At 47.2% G+C, this 15528-nt stretch overlaps 4 protein-coding genes across 4 annotated transcripts; 2 read left to right on the top strand and 2 right to left on the bottom strand.

Annotated features, from left to right (window-relative positions):
• Nucleotides 1–1944: 1944 nt before the first annotated feature.
• Nucleotides 1945–3339, bottom strand: C7974DRAFT_463192 (uncharacterized protein; the record flags this gene model as incomplete). Its single annotated transcript, XM_046146225.1, has 2 exons — nucleotides 3249–3339; nucleotides 1945–3195 (listed from the first exon to the last, which is right to left on the bottom strand). The coding sequence occupies exons 1-2, from the start codon at nucleotides 3264–3266 to the stop codon at nucleotides 1945–1947; spliced, it is 1269 nt and encodes a 422-aa protein (XP_045996726.1). The 5' UTR covers nucleotides 3267–3339.
• An 8717-nt stretch (nucleotides 3340–12056) lies between these two features.
• On the top strand, nucleotides 12057–12754 carry C7974DRAFT_453419 (glycoside hydrolase family 3 C-terminal domain-containing protein; the record flags this gene model as incomplete). The annotated part of the gene is made up of 2 exons (XM_046145863.1): nucleotides 12057–12519; nucleotides 12571–12754. Exons 1-2 carry the CDS (start codon nucleotides 12062–12064, stop codon nucleotides 12752–12754), a joined length of 642 nt encoding a protein of 213 aa, XP_045996725.1. The 5' UTR covers nucleotides 12057–12061.
• A 229-nt stretch (nucleotides 12755–12983) lies between these two features.
• On the bottom strand, nucleotides 12984–13938 carry C7974DRAFT_393522 (uncharacterized protein). Its single transcript, XM_046141783.1, has one exon. The coding sequence runs from the start codon at nucleotides 13824–13826 to the stop codon at nucleotides 13386–13388; it is 441 nt and encodes a 146-aa protein (XP_045996724.1). The 5' UTR covers nucleotides 13827–13938; the 3' UTR covers nucleotides 12984–13385.
• Nucleotides 13939–14062: 124 nt separating this feature from the next.
• On the top strand, nucleotides 14063–15430 carry C7974DRAFT_178338 (RTA1 like protein-domain-containing protein). The gene is made up of 2 exons (XM_046136315.1): nucleotides 14063–14467; nucleotides 14522–15430. Exons 1-2 carry the CDS (start codon nucleotides 14296–14298, stop codon nucleotides 15211–15213), a joined length of 864 nt encoding a protein of 287 aa, XP_045996723.1. The 5' UTR covers nucleotides 14063–14295; the 3' UTR covers nucleotides 15214–15430.
• Nucleotides 15431–15528: the final 98 nt, after the last annotated feature.

Here is a 15528-nt window from a genome sequence, read left to right as displayed (position 1 = left end):
GCAACACTAAAGCTTAATGCGTTCACAAATTTTAGCAGTCTCTCGTCGATCGGACAAGCTTGCCTTCAAGAAGCCATAGAAATCATGGCAGGCAACAACATTGTCAGGGCTGAGACCGGGTGCTTGCTGTCGTCGTGATGGCATGCGCCGCTAGTGAGCCTGTGATAGCGAGGGAGATTCAGTAGTGACCTTAGGGCCACAAACTGAGAAACAGCCGGCGCGCATGTCATCCCGCAGCGCACCGCTTGGGTCCGCATGCAATTTTCTGACAACAACTCGGGCAGTCAAACCTAGCTCGCGCACCGGAGACTGCCTCCCGCTCAGCAACGCCCATCTCTTATATCTCCCCGCCCCTGTTTGAGTAGCCGCAGGCACAGAGAGATACCGTCGTCCGGCGTAGTGACGCCCTGTCGCTCCCGTAACAATCTCGTGTCACTGCAACGGCTGTTCGGATAGGAGGCACAAAAGTGTAGATCTGAAAAGCGGCGGGGACCAAGGGACCAAGGCAGCGGTTAGCCAGGCGGCGCGCGCTTGATATGTGGAGGTACACTGGGTGTCGGGCTGGTCGCCGAGCTGACGATGCTGGCGTTGGCGGCATTACTCTGTTCGGCAACAGGTCGCGCCAGGGTCCCGCGCCGCGGCGATCCCGCCCCGCATCCCGCGGTTCGTGAATTTCCACCGGTAGCCAAGGTCGCTGCGTTTTTGGTGACGATTCAATTGCGCTTCCCAACCCGGTCGGTCCTCGTTCTTCGTTCTTCGCTCCTACATTGACCCAGCCTACTGCACACATACGGATGACCCTCTACACAGGTTCCGTATGGCAGGAATTGCGAACGCAGTACAAACGCCAACCGCACAGCAGGTCAAGAACCGGAAGCAGTGAATGCAGAGATCGCGCATTATGGAATTCACTTTTTTCTGTGGCTAACCAGGTTACGCCGTAACTTATCTCACGCAACACCCAACTTCAACTAGATCGGTTCGAAGTGCGGCGATGCTGAGGTTGTATCCGACGCTCAAGACAGTACGCCTGTCCAACAAGCGCAACTGCTTGTCCCCGGCTTCTGCAGCAATTGACTGTAAGTATACGGTTGCCTGTTCAGGCATTATCAAAGCTTGGAACGGCCACACCGATTCTCAACCTCTCTCTCGGATGCGACAAGCTTGGTATGGTGTTATTCACGTCTGGTTAGCTATATATGACCTGCCGTTGCGCCATACTGAATGTCCGGGACAGTCCGAGTTCATAGATCAATCGTCCCGCAATATCAATTCAATCGCTGTCAACTTAGTTGTTAGCAGGAGACGCAAACACTTTCATCTTTGACATCAGACACAACTTGTCACAATCACCCTTCTGGAAAAAAGGCGGGTGAATGGGGTCCTCACCTACCACATTGCACACGCAACGTATCTTTTTAGGCGATAATTACTTTCTGTTCTCAGCCTCAGCGTAATGTTTGTACACGTTGTTATAAACGATGTCAAGTGCGGAATTCTATATGTGGCGTGAGGCGATGGTCAGGTCCCCTCACCTAAACGAAAACACAACCACATCGATGAGACAGGCTTGATGATGTGCATGATATCTATAGGAGCGTCCTATATGGACGCAGATGAACCGAGAAAGCCTGAGGCGATTCAAACAGTACAATCGGAAGTGGATCACAGTTTGCAGGGCCTTGTAAAATGGATCTGAGAGGACCCCTTGAAGCCTTGAGTGATGAGAGGATTATCACTCCATTAGATGTATCGTATTTACATGATAACTTTGCAGTAATCTTTGGAATTTCTGTTTCATTGCATTCTCCCTTATAATTGCTTGAAACCTGCCATGTTCTCGTCAGCCCCCCCCCCCCCCCCCCTTCCAATGACTTAAAACCTTCAGTTCAAGCACTAGGAAACAAATTCCAGTCATGCTATGTCCCGCAGAAGCATAGCCTGTTAAAGCTTGAATTCCTCCTCTTCAACATCATAGGCCAGAGGTTTTTGCCGAAGCCCCAACTTGTCTAAGCCAGCCATATTATAGACCCATAAGCCTCCAGAAATAGCCCTCTCATTTGCCCATAGCTCCCACGCCCCCTTTTTCCTGCGGATGGAGCCATTACTCTCTGTTGTCTTTAACATATCTTCCGTCCGCGCCTTCCGCTTCTCCACGTACACCTGCAGTGCATCCTCAATACTGTTATATTGACTATCCAATAGCTTTGAAAACAGAAATGCATCTTCCAGGGCCATGGATACGCCTTGGCTAGCGTGAGGTGGCATTGCGTGCGCCGCATCTCCAATGATAAGACAGCGGCCTTTGTGCCATTTCCGTCCTGCTGGGATCTTGTAGATAGGGTAGAAGCGTACATGCTCTGTTTTGTGCACTATGTCGCGCAGCATCTCAAGCCATCCCGAGTCTGCATCGCCCAGAGTCTGCAGCAGTGTGGTCTTGACAGCGTCAATCTCTTGCTTGCTGCGCTGTTCCCAGCCGCTGCGATTGTCACCCTCTGAGGGAATCGTAACTTCTCGGGAGAAGAACCAATATAAGGTATCTCGAGCCTGGTTGACAGGGGTGATAGCGAATAAACCGTCGGAGGTGAGGGTCATGTTCAGGCCGGTCATCGATTTAGCAGACGGTGTCAGCATTGATGTGGACAGGAGCGAGTACATATTGGCTATTCCAGTATACTCTGGCTTGCATCCAGGATCCACGTACAGCTTGCGAACCGAAGAATGTATACCATCGCATCCAAGGAGAAAGTCTGCCGATTCAGTCGTGCCATCTGAGAACGAAGTTGTGACTATGTCATCTTTCTCCTCGATGCTAGCAAGATGTTTGCCGTAATGTATAGGGATTTTTGCAGCATTTGCAGCATCCAGAAGAACGTCCATGAGATCGGTTCGTCGAATTCTCATGTAACCAAATCCTGTGGTTTTTCGGCTCCACGACACCATGTCAATCTTGCCCATGACGGCACCCTTCAAGGAGTGTATGACCATGTCTCTCGTATCTTCACCCTTCTCTGTAAGCTTTTCGTAAAGGCCGAGTCGTTGTAGCAATCGCAGGCCATTTGAGGGTATACCTATCGCTCCGCCAAGTGTGGTTGGCTCTTGTCGAACTTCGTATATCACGCAAGCGATTTGATGGCTCTGCTGAAGTCGAAGCGCTGTTAATATTCCTGCAGGCCCGCCACCAATAACTATGACCTGGAAGATGATAAGTTGTACGCACTTGGGTTCTCAGAGTCGCAGCACTGCACCTTTCTGATGCTGTTCATCGTGTCTGTACGTAAGCCGGGACAGATATATGGGTAAGCAATTGGAAGGATGTAGGCAAAGTAGACTTTCCGCCCTCTCTAAGTAGAATTAGTCGACATGAGGAGCACAGGGCATACATCTGGGCCGAAAACGCTCTAGCTTCGGTGAATTGAACTCGGCCGAAGAATTTGCCGACAATGGGAAATCAAATCGCCCCATAACGCGAGGTCTCGCATCTCGCCTAAAGCCTTTCAACAAGCTGATGCCTGCACCAATGTGACGGTGCCCACGTCTAGTGCAGGTGCGAGTGCAATGACCAGGTGCACGTGTATCGACGTGCACCGGAACCAACACCTATACCTCCTTTCCCCTCTCTCCATTGTTTCTACCCGTAGATATTGCTGTGTCTGTCACAACAGCTCTAGATTCAATTGAAGCCCGTCCTACGCGTCTCGCTGCGTAAGGACTTCACGATCTTTGCACTCCGAACATGGGTTACGACCATCACTTCGAAACCTCACCAAAACTTCACCATTCATCGTTGTGCCTCAATGCACGATGAAAGACCAGCTCGGAATATGATATGTAGGCAGCTGGGACCTTAGAATATAATGAAAACCTGACAATCATCACGACGTGTATTACAAAGCTCTAGAGAGTAACGCAACTGCAGCCCCAACTCCTTGAAAGTCAACGAAAGAAGAAAGAGCAACTCCCCAGCACACTTGTGACCAAGACGCGTGATAACTGGTGTCCTGGCTTGCCGCTGTGCCAAAAAAATGGTCAGCGTCCTACTTGCTAAGCGTCACCAAGACCTAGTTTGGATTGTGTGGGCTCTGACCTTTGTATACCAGAGCTCATGTTTGATTTCCGTACGAAGCATGAAAATTCTCTGCAAGAGTCTCAAGCTTAGTGGACACAGGCTCAAGTTTGTAGAGAAAACGAAATCAAAGTACGGTATCATGAATAAAGAAGCCACAACTTCATAGAGACTATCTTCATCGGGAACATGCGCTCGACCAGAATACATACCACAAGATGTGAATACTAACCAAAGATGAATAAATTAAGCAGACTACTAAGGGTGAGCTAAAGCCCTGATATTTCGCGGTAAGCACCACTCTTCCGCCTCATCAAGCCGTCTTAGGGGCTAATTAGATCCTTCAGTGCTGCATAAATGTTCTCCGTACATGTGTCTAATCTCGGTTCTCGTGCTTATTATGGTTTTTGATAGAAGCTTTCGTACGTGGCGGTGTTGCAGCCTGATACACATGGTGGCCGCCGTAAGGTTTTCGTGCGCAAGGTCGTGAAGCACTTTGTTATAGTCGTTGTAAATGTAGAAAAAGCTTCAATACATTGACTCCACTATCTTAACTATAGCTGTTCTGTAGGACCTTTGGAAAAAGTTCGCCAAACGGCAGTCTCAAACCTCTAGTTTAGTTCCTAGGTTTTGCTGTCTCCCTATAGCATAACTTGCGTTGCTATAAATAGCGCAATTCCACGCTTATAATTAATACTCCAGAGCAGATTCAGTAGGCCTGTCCACGCCAACATAGTCTTTAGTCTGAAGAAGTTGTTGCAATCAACGTCCTTCATAACTAGCAAGCTGCTAAGTCCTTGGTTCGCGTCTATGCTATCTATACTACCTCTAACTAAGCACTAGTATAACAATAGCGCTAAAGTGATTAAGGCTTTGTATAAGGAGCTGCCAGGCATAAATTGTAGTATAAACATCTTATTTACGCTGCTTCTTTTTAAAAGCGTAGGGGAGTCTCTTAGCAGGTTAGCTAGCACGTAGGTGAAGTCGTAAACATTAGAGTACATTCCTAAGCTACTGCCTTCCTTTACAGGATCAGGCTACACTAGCGTCATGCTATTAACTAGTGTGCTATCTTGCTAACGCGTTATTATGCGCATAAGCTTGTTAGCCACGTTGGTTTTACGTAACAAGTGCTAGGTAAACAAAGAGATATTAAGCAGTTGCATAATATGTTTCTTAACATAATCCTAGAACCCTATGTTAGTAAGGCGCTCCAAGAGAAGGCTGGCCTAGTCTAGGCTACTAGTATACATCCAGCTTATACCTACCTTAGAGGTCTAGGGATACGCGCAACCTCTTGCAACGTTACTGTCTATAAGCATTACTAGTACTTCACCTTAAAGATTGCGCTAGACTTTTAAGACTAGGTCAATCCAATCTTGTAATGCTCTGCTAGAGTATATAATAAGATAGCGCAATATAATTAACTGTGTAGGTTTATAATAAACAAGTTCTCCACTGTTGTTTTGCATAACAATCTTCTAGGAGGCTAATTCCAGGAGGTGTTCGTTAATAGGATTATCTAAACCAATGATCCTGCGTTTAACAAGCTAGAGAGACGCAATAGTAGTAATAAGCTTCATGCAAGAGGCAACAAAAAAGGTTATATCAAAGCTTAATAGCTTAGCATCTACCTCAACACTATTATATCCTAATGCATTCTTATAGAGGAATTCACCTTTGCAACTAATTAGCAGTTTAAAGTAGAAACAAGACTAGCAGCATTACCATCCTTGTCCACAACAGCCATAACAGCGCCAGGTACTTTATTCGCCCCTCTAACAGTGGCTTGCCTAAGAAACTCTTCAAAGTCTTCTATAGCTTGCAGCTGGTTAATTTGTCTAGAGGTGAAATGTCAGGCAGCGACAATAAATGTGCAGATAGGATTTAAGCAATTAAGCAGATAACTTCGCAACATGGACAAAGAGATGCCTCTATAACCTTTGGTCACTTTATATATTCCTCTTGCTATTTAGCTGTTTTCGGGATCTTTTGTGGCCGGGAAATGTGCGTTGCAACAATAGTGGGGACGGTTGCTTATAGGTCCGCTCTTACGGGACAACTTTAGAGCTTGCACTCTCGGCAATTACAAGGTGTTGTCGGCTTTAGGGCCACATCGTTGGCCTTCTCGATCTATGACCGTCAAGGCGAAGAGAATCCTTACTGCATTCTTGCTTGTATGAGCAGTGACAACGGCTTCTCACCTTATATGTCGTGTTTTACAGATAAACAACGGCATCACCACATCCCACTGTGCGTTGAGGACAACATTAGTGGCTTTTCTCTATTACGCTATGAATATGCCTGTTTCGATCAGCACGTATTCCTTTTTGTCTCTCCAGTATCGAGTTCACTCCTGCCGAAAGGCCGAAAAGACCGGAGACATCGACGTGGTCCTTGCACGCTACGCGTAGTACCACACCTTCGGCCGAGCCTGGCGGCGGTATCAGTATAAACATGACTTTCACGTAGATCTCTTCTGAGGGATTTTATTATACCCCAATCTCCACTTCAGCAGCTAGAACCGAGCAGTGGTTACACACAAGGGTTTGTTTATGAGTCACATCTTCTCTTCCTAGCTCCATATTGGCCACTTTCTACAGATCACATGGAGCTCGGGTCAGAACATGAGACTCATTTATCATATCTTTCCCGTCCCTAATGCTCTATTGTGAGTTTGTGGCCAATTCGCGGCGCAAGATTTGGGCAAAATTCATGAGCTAGTACTTGAGATCATCAGATATCTGCACAAGGGTTTCCAAGGCTACTGGAGGCCGTTCTTACCACTCGCGATTCAACTCTTTTTAAAGAGGAGGAAGCCATAATCACCTCTGGAGTTGTTGCGCTTGGAAATCTCTCCTCACCGACCTCTTATGGTAGATGCTCAGGAAACTAAGTTCACACGAACGTGACTTCAGAAGCCAGTGAAAGTCGTAAAACTGCCTGAATGTGTATGAAACTCTTTAGAGTGATCTCTTGTTTCATGGCTGATAGCAACAAGCTACCAGTACCCGCCAGCTGTACAACTCTCTGCTAGGCATGGAAGTGCTTTAGCCACTGGGACCCAAGCTTGTTCGATGCCCACAAACTCTCGGAGACTGTAATTGCTCAGCCCTGAGGTATGCTATCCTCCATGTGCCATATAGAGAGATGTTGGGGCCCCTTCTATCGGTAATTGCAATTAACCGAACGAAAATGACCGAGGACGAATTCGCCGAAAAGAGCGATGAAAAGAATCCCAGCAACATAGTGGCAGAATTCTATGCAGAAAGGAACTAACCCTGACTTTCAACTGGGCCAGTTCTCTAAATTTGGTTCTGAGGATCCTCGGGTCTGAGGACTCGTCACATGGTGGATAGCCAGCAGTAGCGACTGCTGCAACATTGCTGCAATGCACTCAGCCGCTGTATCTACGTTTGCTTATACACTACGGAAAGCGACAAGGCAGGCTACAGTCTTATGACTTCGAAAGACAGGTAAGATTCTCGTCCAAGATCGTTTGGAACTTTGGCATTATTTCCTCAAACAATGGAGAAAACCGTTCTGCAAGCAGAATATTCTCATGACATTAGTTCGAACAGTTCGAAATGCTCAAAAGTTTCTAAATTTCAATGGGCAACTCCTACTGGCTATAAGCACTAGAGACATAGACCGATAAGGGAGACCGGGGAATTTAACTGCGGTACGATACACGTTAATCCTCTCCGCTCCTGAAGGTCTTGGCTACTCATGCTAAGATGCCAAGGTCTTATAGATTAATTTAAATTTTGCTTGTTGCAGAAGACTCGTCAGCTCCTTTTAACAGAGCCTTAATTAATAGACCTGCTAAGATAGTGAAACTTACTAATTGGGCAGGACATAGCCTTGGCGCCAAGATCTTCTTGCTGTTGTCTCCTTTATTGCACTGGTTTACAGGGCTATGCTTGTAAACTTTAGGTAGGGTGTAAAACTCTACCTATAGCATGAAGAACGGCGCTAACTATAACGGCCCTTCTATACAGCTATATATATATTTATAGAAGAAGCACTATAGAATTATCTAATAACGTGAGTGTATAGCGAGTGACGCAGTCAAGCGAGTGACGCACCCCAACAAACCATTGGGCCTTCTACGTGCAATTACTCAACACCACAACATTATAATGTAGCTAACAAGATATATCCTTAATCGCTAACGTCTACTACATCTTTTTTACACGTGCGCAAGTTGTGCCCTGTCTTACCGCAGCGCTTGCAGTGCCTTTTGCCCTGCTTGCCTGCACCTGTTTGGGCCCTACCCTCACGCGTTTCCCCCTCTACCTGCGCCTTAACGTCGCGTTGGGCTATCAAATCCTCTGCCTGTTCCTTTGAGAGGTCTCCACCCTTCTGAATCTGCTTTCTTTTACGTGATTTGCGCTCAGAAGCAGCCTTGTTCGATGCTTCAAGCTGCAGCACTCGGGCTGCCAATAACGTCTGCCCATGTAGTAGCATTGCAGTGCCTCTCTGCAGCTGATTAACAATCTCCACCATTGGAGTTGGTGATGATCCTTGGTGCTTTTGAATACGATCGCGAAGCAGCGTTGATTGAGACTCTATCTCGTTGGCGTTGGTGGGTGTCTTGGGGTTCCATTGGGCCCCCCCTGGTAGAGGTGGTGTTGGCGCCCGAAGCTTGATATCAAGCTTTGATAGCACCACTAATGGGTTATTAGGCACTAAGCCAGTTGCCTTAAAGCTTGATGTGATGTTTGCCTTTGAGAACGCCTTCTTAAAAACCTTTGCAAACGTTGCAATGAAGGCCTTCTTGTCAATTTGGCTAATGTGGTCTGTTGCTAAGACTCTGATCTCTTTACTATACTCCTGCTTTAAGGGGGCAAAACAGCCTATATTAAGTGGCTGCAGGATGTGCAACGAGTGTGGAGGCATATACAGAGTAATTATCTTGTTCTCCTTGCAAAGATCCTGGAATGTAAGCGACTTGTGGCTTTTGTGGCCGTTAATTATTAGCAGCATATGGCTACCCACCCTCCAGCCCTTAATCTGCTTAATAAAGTGCCTTAACCAGGCTACACCAATATTGTTTGTAGTCCAGCCGTTGTCGCTGACCCTAATGCGCCATTGGGGCCTTAAATCAGGGTACTAGGACGCGTTATGGTTCTTTGCTTTGAAGATAAGGTAGGGCGCGATTGCCCAGCCTATCGCGTTGATCGCAGCAATGAAAGTTACCTACTCATGGTCTCCCTGTTGCAACCTAATAGGCTTAGTACGTCTCTCTGATGCAGTGACTACTTTAACGCAGTTTCTAATGCCTATAGTAAAGCCAGTCTCATCAAAGTTGTAGGTATCTTCATCTAGGATGCTGTACTTGGCCTTAACATTCTGAACCAGGTCAAACTAGGGCCCAATGACCCCTGGATCGCTGCACAAGACTCTCTGGCGATCTCTCTGTTGAGTCATATGCGATTTTAGTCCAGGTTCGCGTTTGACGAAGTTTGAAGCCCATTGTGGGCCAACAGGCTTTGCGCTGCGTGCAGCGCGCAGTTGATTAGCTATATCTTCAACACAATAGAGCGTTGGGGCAAATCCTTGGGAATCCAGCTTCCTAATATACTGCACAAGTGTCCTCTGCTCTGTCCTCTGAAGATTCGCTGATTTAGGGTGGGTATCGCGTGTTGACTGCGTCCCAGCGCGTCGGCGGTGGAGGGTTGCCTCAGAGACCCTGTACACTGTAGCAGCGCGTCGCACGCTTAGCTCTTAAGGTTTCTTAATTGCTTGAAGTGCAAGCTTGATTCTGTCTTCTTTTAGGAGCGATTCCAGGTCAGGTGGTTGGTCCATTGAGGTTTGAAGGTAGGAAGGCCCAATGGTTTGTTGGGGTGCGTCACTCGCTTGACTGCGTCACTCGCTATGCACTCACGTTATTACTATTATATTCTTTATAGCTATTATTACTAGATCTTTATTAGTTATAAAACGCGCAAGCTAGATTATAGCAATTGTCCTAGTGCTAGTTAGGTTCCTTAGTCTTACTATTAGCCTAACATATGCACTATATTATACTATAGTATGCTTAGAGGACTATCTGCCCTAGAAAATAAAAATCTATCTAGGGACCTTTTATCTTATGCTTGCAATCTTTAGCTTTGCCCTTTTTCTACAATTAACTTTCGCGTCTATATAGACATTAAGCTCCTACTGCACACCCTTTAAGATCCTAATCCTTAGCAAGCGCATTTCTATTAGTAGATTTCTAGCATATATATAGATAATTAGAAGCACTCTTGCAACCACTGTAGTCTAGCTGCAACCTATGCTTAACTTCTAGGCTCTATAGACAGACCTGCTAGACTAGACAGGGACCTAGATTTAACTTATAATTATAGGAGTTACTAGTTACTATGCTAATTTCCTAATAGGCCTTTTAATAATTCTAGTCTCTAGAAATAGCTTAGTAGGCTAAGCATTTAGCATATATTATAGTATGTTAATAGCTACGCATAAGTTTGTTTTATATCTATTCGCAGCTACTATAGCAGCTTATAGGGCTACTTATCTAGTAGGTTAAAGAAAGACCCCTATTATGTTTGTAATTAATGCTAACTTAAGAACAGTATTATGCTATAGCTTCTTTTGCTAAAAGCAAAATAAAAGACTATACATTTACTACTAGAAACCTAATAATAACTCTTAAAGAATCTAAGGCGCGTAGCTTCTAGTATATAACAACTATATATAATAGCATTGCTAGCCTTCTTCTTATTATAGTTATAGTATTAATATCCCTGCCCTTTATAAGGTAATAGAACTATAATACGTTCTACTACTTTTATTGTTTTTATAGCACTTCTATCTTTATTAGAGCTAGCATACACGCTAGTATAGACTTTTACCTTATTTTCTCTAGCCTCTTTCTCTATATTATTAATATTAGAATGCGTGTGTTTTTAGGAGAATCTAGCAGTTTATATAAGAAAGTACTAGCAAATATAGAGAATATAGGTGCAGATTAGTATTAGATCTTGTTCCTATCCTAGGATTAAGGAAGCAGAAGCAGCACTACTAAACTTCTTATAGAAAAAGCGCTTACTATAGGCTCCCTACTAAAGTATTACTATATTAACGTCCCTAGCATTAGTAAAATACAGAATCACGCCTTTATAGCTGCAGTACCCAGCACTAATATCTTAGGTCTAGTCTTTCTTTTCTAAAGGTCCCAAGGCAAAAAGCAGAAGAGTCTTAATAAAGAATAGACTTAGAAACTAGGTAATATAGTTCCTAACTATAGGGATAAGGTAGACCTTAAAGTTCGCCTAGAAGGGCTATATCTACCCTATAATATCCACTTCAAGACTGCGTCCCACACTCTATGCATTGTTAGTAGGAGTGGCCTAACTAGCGCATATAGCCTAGCTAGGTAGTAGCTAGAAGAGCGCGCGTCTAGTAGCGACAGTGCATTTACCCTAGTATAGACTATACAAGACAAAGAAGCTTCCACTATCAAGGAATAGCGCTTGCTTAGTAAAATTGCTAAGCAGATGCTAGCATTAGTGCTTATAACTTATATAAGTTCACTAAATAGAAGACTAGACCCAGCAGTGCATATTAGGAATGCCATAGGCTTAAATGATCAGGGTACTTCCTTTGTGAGAGAGAAGGGGGGTGCGGCAGAAGATGCGGTATAGGTGTATGGAGCAGGGCCTGATAGCTTGTTGCGCAGCATAGAAAGTGCGTGCGTTCATGCTAGGGTAGATGTATCACCTTTGAAGGAGATTAACTAGTACATGGCGAAGTGGGAGGTTTAGATTTACAGGTAGCTGTATCTAGATTATTATTAGACTGCGGCGTAATAGTATAGAGATAGTCCTAATTGACATAGAGCTTTCTATATCATCTAGGAAAGACTAGACTTAGCATGTTCCGGACACTTGTCTTCTGTTCCTGAAGGCTTTTGCCACGGAAGGCCATGACAGATCTTCTCTGGAGCTCCAGTGGAACGCCAACAGAGCAATGGAAAGCACGGCGATGATGTGTCCGAACACTATCGTCATGACACACGGGCCCGGCGTGGTGCTTATGCCTTGGGCCGACAACGAGAATGTGACGGCTATTTTGGCCGCACACTACCCAGATGAAGAGTCTGGCAACTCGATTGTAGATGTACTGTGGGGCGTTCAGGAGCCTAGTGGTCGATTGCCTTACACCATTCCTAGAACCGCTTCAGACTATGGTCTGCCCATCGTGGAGCATGTCGATGCGAAGGGCGATCCAAACGCATGGCAAGCAGACTTCACAGAAAGCCAGTTAATCGACTATCGGCATTTCGATGCGAGCGCCATCGATCCAATATACCGCTTTGGCTTTGGGCTCTCGTACACGACATTTGAGATGGACGATGTCCTCAATGTAGAGATCACGGGCGGCTCGTTAACGGCCTACGCAAATGAGTCTATGGGCTTCGCTCCTGGCGGTCTACATGATCTGTGAACCACTGCCGCTGTTGCGAAGGTCAAAATCACGAACTCAGGTCACAGAGCAGGTTTTGCAGTGCCGCAGCTCTACGTTTCTCTGCCTCAGGACACAACCCCTTCGGGTACACCCATGAAGGTGTTAAGGGGATTCAAGAAGGTCAGACTCGATGCAAGCGAGACAAAGCAGGTGGAATTCGAGCTGACGAGGAGGGATATCAGCTACTGGAATGTGGAAGAGACCGCTTGAATCATCCCAACAGGATTGGTGGAATTCAGGGCAGGTTTCAGCTCGCGGGACTTAGAGAACGAAGCGCAGGTCACTCTGAGGATGTAGTCGAGCCGTGATTTGAGCCTCATGCGCCTTTTGACCTGCGTTAGGGATGAAGGCGGTCTTGTGGACTTAATCGAGATGGCCGGATTTGATCTTTTGCTCGCTTGCGCATAGACATAGCAATTACTGCCGTTCATGAATGACACCGGGTTTGCAATTCTATCGATTGAAGATTTGGCGAAATACCCCACGAATTCTGTCTCCACGCTGAATTTCAGATCAAACTGCTAAGACCCAAGTGCAGATCTCTTCAGACTGTATTTTCGTTTCTCACAAGCGTGAACAGGCATGTCAATAGTCTGCAGTAGGCACGAACACTGACTGCAATAGTACAAGGATTTTCCACTGCCCAATTACCCTGCTAATGAATGATAGATGTTATAGCATAGTGCAACCTTCGGTCTTGATTTCGTCGTCTGACGTTACAGTCAAGATGACGACGGGTCCCGGCAAAAGCTACCATGTCTGCGCGCGCAACACCCGAATCCGCGTGACTTTTTACCAGTAAAATAGCGTAAATGTAAGCTCTTTGCAGCTTCAACGTACCTCAACGGGCGTAACCTCTACAAACAGTCAAAGAGTTAGTGGCGTCGCGCGGCTGCGGGCATTGCGTGCACGAACACGGTATGGCGAGATCAACGATTGGCGGCGCGGTCCCATGCAGCGCCGTGTATCTCTCCATCTGCGTCTCGGCGTGGTGCAGGCATACGAGATGGCTCGTGGTGAAAAGAGCCCCAGCAGCCTCCTCGGGCGTGCATGGACTCCCCGTTCCGGCAACCGTTGCCCTGCTTGCTACAGCTGCCGCATTCGCTGGAGCAGCAGGAGAGGAACAACGACGGTGAGTCGTGATGCAGTTGATGCACCTGGGCCTACCTTCGTCGCACTTGGTGTGCCGCGTCTTGCACGCGCTGCAGCCCTTCTTGGACTTTTGATCGGTGCGGCGTCGCTTCGGGAGAGGAGCGACTTGTTGGACGGGCTCTGGCGTCATCTCTGGCCAGACGCACAGCGAGCCGGTGGAAAGCTTTGACGCAGTATACAAGGAGGATTTGGAAAGATGAGATGTACGACAGATACGCTGAAGACGCAGGTGGTATTTGTCGAGTGAGCGAGGTCAGCGTGCGCCCAAACAAAGAATATTAGCACCCGGTGCGCCAGCGCCAAGGCTCTACACGTATAGCATCTCGCCCCACACAGCCCCACGGCTCCTCTCGCCTGGAGTCTATACGCGTATACTTACCCTCTGCGACCATAATCAATAATCGCCGCTAGTCTACACGCGTACCTGCTTCCACAGTGTAAGGGCCTGTGTGCTTTGGCCATGTTTTGTTCCTCCCTAACAAGCACTTTCTGTATAAGCACCAGGGTGGTGGACCCCATTCGTCTTCTCTTTTGCATCCTCAACGACTGCGCTCCTGCTGCGCCTTCAAACCCTCCAACCCCCGACCGCCAAACCTCCAATGGCCGAGCTGAAGCCATACAGAGGCTCTTACTACCTCTGGAACTATGTTCCTTCCACCGTCGCTGCTGCTATCTTTGCAGCCCTCTTCGCTCTGGGCAGCTTCTATATCATCTGGCGCATGTTTAGGACTCGCGCCTGGTTCTGTATTCCCTTCGCTCTTGGTGGGCTGTGTATGTCCACGCGTTGGCACATCAAGTTGGACTGCCGCTGACGTCAAGCCACAGTCGAGCTTGTCGGTTACTGCGCTCGAGCCGCAGCCAGAGACAAAACCGATCAGCTGACGCCATTCATCATCCAAAATATCCTCATCCTCGTCGCGCCGGCGCTATTCGCGGCGTCTGTGTACATGGTGCTCGGACGTCTCATCCGCTCCCTCGACGCCGAGTCTCACTCCGTCGTGCCTGTTAAATGGCTCACAAAGATCTTCGTTTTCGGAGACGTCGTCTCGTTCATCGTTCAGGCCAGCGGCGGAGGGATCATGAGCACTGGCAACAGCATAAAGACAGGAGAGAACATCATTCTGGGAGGTCTTTTCGTCCAGATCATCATATTCGCACTGTTTGCGGTGACCGCAGCCATCTTCCACGCACGTCTGGACCGCCGACCCACGGAAGCGTCTCTGGAAAGATCGTCTACCTGGAGGAGCACCATGATGATGCTGTACGTGGTTAGCGTGCTTATTATGGTGCGGTCCATCTTCCGCGTTGTGGAGTATATCATGGGTCATGATGGCTATCCTCTGAGGAACGAGTGGACATTGTACGTGTTCGATGCATTGCTGATGTTCGGGGTGGTTGTAGTGTTTGCATGGAGGTTCCCCGGGGGAAGGGTACCCAGCAAGTCCAAGGGTCGCGATACTGGAGAACCTTCGGTGGAATTGCAGGGAAGCGTCAGCGACTTGACCCAGCTGAAATGAGAACATTTTGGAAGGCTGCAGCTCGCGCTGCCAAAAGTGTAGATCCTGGAGTGCTGTAAGTTGCTACACTCTAGGCCAAGGAGACCCTGGACTTAATAGAGCAGCAGCGCCTGGCAGAAGTAGACGCTCGCATTCTCAGAGACGCGAGTTTGACTGCTCACAAGCAATTAGCCAATCAGCACAAGGAGCCATTGTTACTACACGTCGATCCTCACTTAGAGTGCAATGGTGCCGAAACATTACTGGTATGCCAACAACGCAGGTTTGCCCTTCTCGTACCCATAAGCATCTGCTCGCTTCTAGGCAAATTTTGGT

The sequence above is a fragment of the Boeremia exigua genome (assembly GCF_020726555.1).
Source record: "Boeremia exigua strain MPI-SDFR-AT-0100 chromosome Unknown C7974scaffold_6, whole genome shotgun sequence".
Classification (NCBI taxonomy): domain Eukaryota; kingdom Fungi; phylum Ascomycota; class Dothideomycetes; order Pleosporales; family Didymellaceae; genus Boeremia; species Boeremia exigua.
Note: the sequence above shows the minus strand (reverse complement) of the source record. Positions and strands in the feature narration are given on the sequence as shown.